Here is a 10,366-nt window from a genome sequence, read left to right as displayed (position 1 = left end):
TGTGGGAGAAAGGCAAAGGGATGCCAGCCACTGGCAGTCCTGCACACTGAGGTTTTTCACGTGGTAGCTGAACACCTTCCCCAGAAAGGGTCTGGCAGAGGAGGTGGGAATCCTCCCTGTTTCCTACAGCACTGGGTTCTGGTGGATGCTCTGGCAGATGAAGCAGGATCTGCTGTGGAGAGAAGAGAACAAGAAAAGAGACTCTCTCTTCTTGTCCCTTCACCACAGACAATTTCTCCTGTGTCAGTGCACTTCATTTTACCAAGTCTCAGTCAAAAGTGTGTGTGCGCAGCCCTCAGCGGCACGTGCTGAGGAAGCACCTGAACACCCTGAGTGTCTGAAGGCAGCGTGGCACGCAGCACAACTTTCCTGTATTGGTGAAAGCATGAGGAGGAGGGTCTACTAAATGTCAGTGACGCCAGGACGTGTCATGAGCTTCTTGCAGAGGCGCAGGAAGTATAAAAGACAGTTTCTCAAAGAGGGTCTCTGGCAGGAGCTGCGGCGTGTCAAGCCTGCACTGGAACATACAATGCTCTTGCTAATCTTGTGACTTCGTCTCTGTTTGAAACAAGACCATGGATGGTGGTGAGTACCTGTTCTGCAGCCTCTGGCTTTGTCTTCAGCTTTATTAATAATGCCCAAATTCATACCCTATGACACAGGGATGAAGCACTTTTAACAGAGTGTTTAAACAATGAAAAAGGCTTTCATCTTCCTCCTATTTACTATTTAAAAAAAAAAAAGGCAAAGTTCTCTTTTACAAGCTCAAAAAACTCAAATCAATTACTTCAGAAACAAACACACACACAAAAAATAGGCTTGGAGGCAATTTCAAGGGGCTATTCTGTCCCAAAGCAAATGTACAAATTATGTGAGAAGAGCTCCTTTTCTTCCATGTTCTTAATAAAAAATAAAAAAGAGACAATTCCATCTCCTTGAGAATATCTTAATTCAGTGAATAAATCAAGGAATTGGGAGCAAGCGTATCTGAGTTTATTGTTGGCTATGTCTCTCTAGTCTTATGCAAATTGTTTCTATTAATGAATATCTTTACTGCAGCAACAAAACTTTGCTGCAAAAAATGACGGGTTTGCGTTTGCTCAGAGATGGAACAGCCCTGAGTCGGTGCACTTGTATGGGTCTGTACTCCCATGGATTACCCCATCATGAAGCATGCGGAGGAGAGCAAGTAAGCGAGAGAAGTATCTTCTCTTTGGCACATGACATCCCAGGAGAGGATGCCCAGGAGGCACAAGACAGCTTGCTTCTGTTTCTTGCTGAAAGTTTCAAACTTTCTTTTGCCATTTGTTATTGTTCTTTCATACCCAGTGCTCTGCAGGCACCAACTTCCAGGAGCTTGAGGAGGTGGGTGCCTGTAGGCGGGGAATGGCACTGTGGGTCAGAGATGTGGCAGATAAGATGCTCTAAGACTGTATGATTTATTCCTTTTTTACTTGGTTTTTCTTTTTTATTGCTCAAATGTTTGCAAACACTAATCCCAGTGTGATTGAGGGAGGTGCAGGGAGGAGGGACAAATGCAATAGCTCAGGTGGGTAAGTTAGTTTATAACCAGATTAACCAAACTGGGTTTACAATACAAGCAACACCTCTCTGTGCCAGAGAGCATGGTCAGAGCTGTAATAAGGATGGTGAGAGGGATGAACAGTAGCCACAGAGTTCTTCCCAGTAAGGCCTATTCCAGGTATAATGAATTAAGCTTTGTAACAGGATGAAATGGGAGGTGTTGCCGCCTTTTCTCTGTGACATTTTCAAATCAAAGCTTTAAATTAACTGGGATGTGAGAGGGTTCCCTGGGCTGGGAGGTGTAGATGTCCTGTGTGAAGTGCTGCAGACAGAACTAGAGACAGTCTGTGAATACGCTGAGATTTGAGCACCCAAGTTCCTACAGGTGCCTTGGACTGTAGCAGAGGAATGGGGAGTATTGCCATCTCCTGTTTTGAAGAAATTAAGATGCAAAAACTTAAAGTGACTCATGCAAAATCACACAGAGAGCTAGTCTGGTACAGCTGGGAAAATAACCTCTTCTTTTTGTATCTTTGTCCGCTGTTCCAGACCTCAAACTAGTCCTCATTTTCCAGGCAGAGATTTCTCCTCTTGGAAGGTCTGCAGTGATTTCTGGATTAAGCAGAGGGCTGTTCCACGTGCAGTGTCTGAATGTGAAGCCATGTACAGTGCAGCTGGTGCTGAACCCTGCGCTGAGTTAGGAAGGGGGAGCTCAGGGCCGCCCAGCCTCTGAAGTGACACGGGGGAAAAGCAGAACGCTCCTGTGGGGTGCAAGCTGGAGGGACTGGGTCCCATAGGACCCACCAGGCAGAGGCAGGGAAGGGGCAGACCGAGTCTTCTCATGGATGCATCCTCACAGCTTCTAGCAATCAATGGCTTAGGGAATCCCTGGATTTTGGAATCCCTGTATCCAAACCAACACATCATAACCTAGATGGACCTGTTCACCGCACATCACTCTTCTCCCATTTAAATTTTTGTAAACTTTTGGCCTCTGCAACATCATGCAGGTTCTTCATAGGTGTCTTGTTTTAAGGGGGGGGACAGCTGTTAATCTGACTTTAGCTAATTGGTAAAGGTTAATTATGACAGGATAAAGAAAGAATTAGTGAGAACCTGACAAGAGGAGTATGACAATTTTCCTGCTTTGGGTTCTTTTTTTTGTCCTACTATTACATTTCAGAGGAATATTCCAAAAGAAATATTTCACAGCACTGGAAGATGCACAGCACTATTGTTTGTTTGTTTTTAAAAACAGTTATGTAGGAAACATGGTTGGCTCACTTAAGAATGAATTTTTTAACTTGCTTATCTCTTCTTATCTTGTCTTTTGATTCACAATTTCCTAAAAGGGGTGGAGGCAGATAATTGTTAACTTTCTTCTGTAACAGATCTATGAGCACATGAAATAAAAGCATGACTTTGTTTCATCGGGTCTGTTCACTCCTGAGATGATGGTATCTTTCCTCTGCCAGTTGTGAGAAGTAGAGGGGAGAACAGGCACTGAGCTGTTAACTGCCAATAGTCGTCATATCATTTAAGTATGATTAATTTTTCTCAGAAATATCTGGTTCTTTCCCCAAAAGCCTACGATACTGATGGTGAAGAGGCACCAGAAACCGGTACATGTTTAAAGATATAAACAGTACGTTACTCACTGCCTACACATGTGCTAAGGTGCTCGAGACTGAAACTTTTGTTTTGCAGTTCTGGCCAACAGAAGAATAGTCCTTCACCACGAGGGTTTAGCCAGAGCAGGTTTGCTCAGCTTTGCCAATACTCCCTAAAGCATTCCTGACTCTTGCTTTTCCCTTCGTGCATTCCTTGGCACCAGCAGAGGCAAGCAGCTGCTGCTCCACGCTGGCCCGTTAGAGCCTGACCTGCTTGGGTAGGAGCTGACCTAGTGCTTCTTTCTGCAGGATTTTGTCCAGCTTTAACCATCCTACATGCTTTCCTCCTCTGGGTAGACTTCATGCTACCAAATATTTCTTGATGTCAGCAGCTTTTCTGGGCATACCTGGGAAGATTCACTGCTACTATGGCTTCTTTTATCTTGCTTAAGATTGGTTGCTAATGCTGAGGGAGATTCAGATAAATGGGATGGGATTCATCTGCCCAAACTTACCCACCAACCCTTCTGCCATAGCATAGAATGAACTGCACCCCAGATGCCTAGCCCATGGCAGCTGAACCATGCCTTAAAAACAATTGTTTCTTTCCCTTTGCTATGGAGGGAGTCTAAACAACTAATCAGATGTCAAGGGCTAGAGTTCAGAAAATGAATCCCACCCCTTGTGCTTGCTCTATGGAGGAAGATTTTCAAAAGTGATGGGCTGATATCCCCTCTCACCGCTGCCCTGCCATCAGCAGCAGAGAGCAGACCCCCTCCCTCTTTCACTTGCATGGCGCAATTCTCCCTTCCACCTTTTCCCAGGGCCTGCAGGACAGGAGTGTGCTTTTGAGAAACCAGTGCATCACCACCTGAGGGACATGGGGGCTGATGTGGGGCTTTATAACATGTCTGACTCATTGGTTGTAATGGGTTTTTGCTGCCTTCTTACAGATGAGGTTTCTAGTTCAACTGTTTGTGGGGACTTTTGAGAGGGGGGGTTTCTTAATATTTTGAGGAACAAAACTTCAGGAAAATACCCACAGCAGAGAACGGCCAGAGATTAAAAAAAAAAAAAAAGAAAGAAAAAGTAAAGCAAGCTACCTAAAATTGCCTATTAAACTCCAGAGCATGTCTCATTTCCTCTCTGTAACTCATTTGCTTCTGCTCCCCTCTCCCTCCCCCCTGCTGCCCTGGACCCCTAAGAGCACCACAGAGAGAAGTGAGTTTCATCCAGTCTGCCTGAAACTCGTGATGCAGGGACTTGCTCAACAAAGTCGTGCGAGAGGATCACAAGGCTGCACTGCCTCTCTGGTTATGCCTTTGCAAATGCGTAAGCTGAGGTGGGGGCACAGAAAGAGGGGAAGAAACAGTGCAAGCTTTTTTTATATTGAAAAATCATTTGACATTTAAGACACTTGAAACAGCAACTGAGAGAAAAAAAATAGTGTGAAGATCTTCAAAGGAATTGATACTTAGCTGAACTGTTTCAGGATCGTTAGTTGAGTCACTTTATCAGTCCTATTTTGTTAGACACTTCACAGTGTGTTAAGAAAAAACCAGCAACTGATGACTTTTCAGATTAAGTAAGGCCTGAGCTGGTCCTGGGGCTTGAAGGGGAGATGCAAAAAAAAGCAGAGGAAGATGGTACCGTGCTTAGGGGGCAAGAGCCCTGGGCTGGCCGTGCTGGTGCATCAGCCTGGCACTAGGCGGCACCGCATCCTTTGCATGAGATGACCGAAAAATGCAAACCAAGCAACGCTGGGAGCAATGCCCTGATGGAGTCAGATTTAGGTTGGTGCCTTTCCTCTCTGGACTGAGAGTGGTTCTTCTCCTCTGCCTCCTTTTTATACAGCTTCTAGGAAGTTAATTGCCTTTGAGGCCTCAGCCCCTGCCCAATGTGGTTGAGATGGGCCCGCTCAGGTAATTATTATCCATCAACAGGCACAGGCAGACATAAGCACCAACTTCAGGAGTCCCCTGGAAGCCAGGCTATTAAGAAGGTGGAACAGAAGACTAAAGAATCCAATGGCTGGGGGTTTTTTTGCAGACATCAGGGACCCCATGCCTGTGGCCCAGGCAGGGAGGGCAATTACAGTCTACGCTTGCTTAAATTCACCCAGCAGGTTTAAGTGGTTTGGGCTTTCAGTGTATTTCCTGTGTGTAATACGCAAAAGTCAGATCAGCACCTTGAAGAGAGAGATGGCTACACTAAACACCCACCAAACCTCTTCCTGCAGTCTGGGACTGGTCAGCGTGAAAGCCATTGGACACACAGAAAATACAGACAGAAGCATTTAGCCAAGCTTCCCCTCTTACTCCTCAAGCCTAACTTTGGCATACTCCACTCCTGACTGTAAACGGCACTCGTGATGCACTGTTGCACTTTTCAGATTCCCCCAGGAGGATTCAGAGAAGGTGAGGGGTGTATGAATATAAATAAGCACCCAGCTGCATGAATATAAAAGATGAAAATAAGGGAGGAAGGCAAGGCACAAACTTCTACGAGACATAGTGGGAAGCTCACACACAGCTCTGGGGATCAGAAGTATTAGTTTTCACATGTGGCTGAGGATCTCTCACCATGGGTGATATAAACAAGTACCTCCAATCACAGATACCAAAGTAACTATTTCTGTTATTAATGATGCTATTGCATGTGACTTAAAGTGGGAATACTGGCACAATGGTTGTAGTTACCTGAAGTTGTGGAAGTTCATCATCCTGGTCCAGTGCAATACCTGAACAGGAGACTGGCAGAGCAGGGAAGGGTGTGAAGGAGCTCTGCAAAGAAACAGAACAGACCTGTGTACAACAGACTGTTAGGCCCAAGAGGGGCAAAGGAGTCGGCCAAATTTATGAACAGGCTTATCCACAGGCAGAAAGCATACTTCCTAAAAGAAAGAGGCAGCTGAAGCCAAAGGCATCTCCTGCCTCTGCCCCAGCCTTGCTCAGTGATCCTGGACCAGATAATCAGCAGGGAAGTGAGGGGCTGCAGCACAGCAAACTAGCCAGTGCCTAGAGAGACATCCTAGGATGAGCAGCATGATGCTCAAAACAGCCGATGCCAACTCTCCCTCAAGGAAGGACACATCTTTTGCTCGTGCCAGAGCAGAGGCGAGGGCTTTCTCACAGTTGCCCGATCGCCTTCTAGCCTGAGCAACTTTCAGTCGCAACTGCCTAAGGTAGATGCTGGTACGTGCTTTAAATAGAGCGAAGAGAAAGCTTTCACTGGCCTCTGTGCCTCTGCTAACCACAGCAGGAAGAACTGTTTGTCTGAGATTGCTCTCACCATTATCACATCTAGCTCTGAATTTAATTTTTCCTCCCAGCTGTCAGCATCCTGTATCTCCACATCCAAAGGCAGCAGAAGCCAACTCTGACATTTAGAGACAAGCAATAAATTTCAGCCAGCTTCAGTTATGTATATCCTGCAGGGAGAAGAGCTTTCCTGTTCTGCAGTCCAGTCACCACACTGTCAGGGAACAGCTGGGCCAAATTTATTGCACTCACAGCTGTATGTTTTTACATGGGTTGAGAATGCTACAGCCTCACAGCTCAGAACAAGGTGCAGGAGACAGGCTGCTCACTCTCTGCAGGGGAAAAAAAAAAAAAATGTATAAAAGTGGGTACACTGTGCACAAGTTAACTGTCCTTAGCTATCAGCCTTTACAGACGAAACTGGAGGGGACAGACTCCTGAGACTTAATCTGTGCTCTGACAGTGACTTGTTATGTGATCCTGGGTTATCCTGTTAGCATCCTCATCAGGTTTTAGTTTACCCAGTTGTGGGGAGCTTTGCAGGGTTGCGAATGCCATGGTCAAGTATGCTACCACTGCTTTTTCAGTGTCAGCATCATGTGGAAACCCCTACTCAACTGCTAACACTAACACACTGTCTCCTTCTTCTACAGGCAAGCAGTTAAAGGTCACCCTTGTTTTCAGCCTTCCTCTAATTTTTCAGGTAAGATGTTAAAAACAACATTGTTGAAATCCAGCTGCATTTGTGTTGTGGGTAAAGAGAGATCTCAAAAACTTTGACAGGCAAAACGCAGCCACCCACAGCCCTGCAGAGATGTGTGGGGCACACTAAGGATCCAGAGGTGGGCGGTGAGACAGCAGAGCAGTGCTAGAAGCCAGAGGAAAAACAAACAGAAGGAACGAAAACAAAGAGAGAACAGAAACAATGACATACACTGCAATTTTAAGATGGCCTGGACTGTTAGAACCAAGTCCCCTTCTAGCACCAAAATGAGCATTTTCAGGAAAGACAAGAGCATCTTATGCTGAGTGCTTGTGAAGAGCCAGCTCATTGCTCTTTGCAGACACCTGGTCAAAGCGCTGGGCTTCAACTGAGGTCAGCGTTGAAGAGCTGACATGCCCAAGGAGGAAGAGTTCAGCATCTTCCTCTGCCTGTTCCTGCTCAGAGCAAATCTGAAGCAGGAAGGAGAACCCAAAGCACTGAGCTGTGCCGAGACCTGCTCCTGAACCGCCGGCCTGGCCCCGGCGCTCGCACTGCTACAACCACAGGAGCAGCCTCCGCCACACCATGGCCCCCAGCTCAGGCTCTCCGAGAGGCTCAGCAGAGCAGGGAGAGTTTTGCAGCCTGTTTCTTTTTCCTTTCACTTCTGGTGGCATGCCTCCAGATAGCAGGCAGGATGTGGTGAAAGCCAAGCCCGCCTGAGATGGAGAGCGCGCTAAGATATTCAGTGATAACTGGCAGAGGTATCCAGGGGAAACCTTTCATCTCTGTGCAATGGAGAGAAGGTACTGGAGACTAATAAGTCACAAAAAAGCAGGGCACAGATACCACAAGCTCACTCTGCCTTGTAGGTTATGGCAGTGTAGGAAGATGAAAAAAGAATAATCAGAACTTAAATCAGGGGCAGGGGCCTGAATGAGACACCGGGAATGTGTCCGCGCCAGCACGGTAACAGTTTCCTGCTTCACTTGCTGTGTTTCCTCCCAGTCTCATTGACACCTCTATTAATTTAGCAGAGAAAACAGCCCAGGGAGGCTCCGGCTTTGTCTTTCCAAGGAGCCCTTTGCTCGCAGCACTGCTTCAGCCGCTCAGCGGGCTCACCCCTCGCTGAGGGGACGGGGCGGCCGCAGGACCAGGAAGCCCAGGAGGACGCCGGTGCTCGCCGTGCCAGGCTGCTGCCGGTTACAAACACAACCACTGCAGCCCTCTTCTAGCACTGTCACAAGTGAGAAGGGGACGTGAGCAACAGGAATATCTCACATGGGAGAAGGGAGGGAATACTGAAGTTAGAAAATACCTAATGAGTAGAGTCAGTCAAGAGGAAATGTTATCCCTGCTGAGAGAAGAAGAATGCTGAAGGATGTATTATTTTTCCCGTTTTATCCGACAGCTGACTATGTACATACAGCTGTATGTGGGTCCTGAAACATTCTGGAAAGCAGCCACACGTTTGAGAGCTTGCAGGTGTTACTTTGGCTGAGCACTAAACATTTCTTGTGGAACTCCCACTCTAAGCCCCCCAGAAAAAACCCAAACCCCACATACTTATAGGAAATGTTTCAGCCACAAGGACCTTGCCAACTCTGTTAATGATGTTGGCATGAGCCAACGCATGGGAACTCCCTGGGACTTCTCTGCAGCTGGGTACTCCTGCCTGCTTCACGGGCCAACACCAGGCTCCCTTCCTGACATGGCCGCGGAGGGGTCAGTACCTGTCCCAATACACTCTTCTTTTCTTCCCTGCTCTAGTTGTGCACCGGGAACAACGTCACCGATGACTACGACTCCAACACCACCATCGACTACACCATGTTCGAGACCCTGTGCGAGAAGGAGGAAGTCCGTAACTTCCGTGCTGCCTTCCTCCCAGCCATGTACTCCCTCATCTGCTTCACGGGGCTGCTGGGGAACGGGCTGGTGATGCTCACCTACATCTACTTCAAAAGGCTCAAGACCATGACGGACATCTATTTGCTGAACCTGCTTCCTGCTGCCCCTCCCCTTTTGGGCCACAAGTGCAGCCATGCACTGGCTTTTCGGGGAGTTTGCCTGCAAAGCCGTCTATTGCATCTGCAAAATGAGTTTCTTCAGCGGGATGCTGCTCCTCCTGTCCATCAGCATCGACAGATACTTTGCCATCGTTCAGGCTGCCTCGGCCCACCGCTTCCGTCCCCGGATGATATTCATTAGCAAGGTCACATGCGTCCTCATTTGGCTCCTGGCCTTCATCCTCTCAATCCCTGAGCTGGTTCACAGTGGTGTAAATGACGCAAACAACCATCCCCGTTGTTCCATCATCGCTAATGACTTGCAGACCTTCAACACTGGCATCAAAGTGTCCCAAATGGTTTTTGGCTTCTTATTTCCCCTACTGGTCATGTCTGTCTGCTACCTTATCATCATCAAAACATTACTCCAGGCCCGCAACTTTGAGAAGAATAAAGCCATCAAGGTCATCATCGCCGTGGTAATTGTCTTTGTTGTCTTCCAGCTGCCCTACAACAGCATCATGCTGGCCAAGACCATCTCAGCCTTCAACGACACGAGCTCATGTGAGGAGAGCAAGAAGCTTGACGTGGCGGATGACGTCACCTACACTCTGGCCTGCTTCCGATGCTGCCTCAATCCTTTCCTCTACGCCTTCATCGGTGTCAAATTCCGCAACGACCTCTTCAAGCTTCTGAAGGAGCTGGGTTGCCTGAGCCAGGAGCGCCTCTGGCAGCTGTCCACCTGCCGCGAGAGCAAGAGGTTTTCCTTTGCCATGGAGACAGAGACAACCACCACCTTCTCCCCATGAGCCGAGCTCCGGGCAGCCTTTGACCACGCTGAAGGCTGGAGTAGTTTTGTACACTTCTTCTATTCTGAACTACTGGTAGATCGAGACCTGCCACTACTGTAGGAAAGGCAGCTGTAAGAGGGAAACCCAGGAGCCTCCCCATATTTCAGGGAGTGATCACTGCTAGCCAATACTCCCATGGATGCAAAGACTCCAATAAAGCTGTGACAAATAGAAAAGCAAGGGAGAGGGAGACCAGTGAGTCTAGAATTTATCATGCCATTTCACCTTTATTTTAGTCTTTCCTAGTCAAAATGAGAAATGCTTAAAATAGAATATTTTCCCTAAAAGCGACAAATACCAAAAGAAAGAGACATTTGTGCAACAGAATTGCTTGTTTTAGAGCTGAACTTCCAAGAGCATCGTCCTTGCTTCAACTGTTGCTTTTAACAAGACTACCTATTGCTCTTCCATA

General features: G+C 47.3%; 1 protein-coding gene across 1 annotated transcript; it reads left to right on the top strand.

Moving 5' to 3' along the window:
• Positions 1-529: 529 nt before the first annotated feature.
• Positions 530-9,912, top strand: CCR7 (chemokine (C-C motif) receptor 7). Its single transcript, XM_009587083.1, is given in 4 exon segments — positions 530-585; positions 7,048-7,097; positions 8,865-9,097; positions 9,099-9,912. Coding segments are annotated over 4 exon segments (1,107 nt in total). The 5' UTR covers positions 530-575.
• Positions 9,913-10,366: the final 454 nt, after the last annotated feature.

The sequence above is a fragment of the Fulmarus glacialis genome, unplaced genomic scaffold (assembly GCF_000690835.1).
Source record: "Fulmarus glacialis isolate BGI_N327 unplaced genomic scaffold, ASM69083v1 scaffold22631, whole genome shotgun sequence".
NCBI lineage: Eukaryota > Metazoa > Chordata > Aves > Procellariiformes > Procellariidae > Fulmarus > Fulmarus glacialis.
Note: the sequence above shows the minus strand (reverse complement) of the source record. Positions and strands in the feature narration are given on the sequence as shown.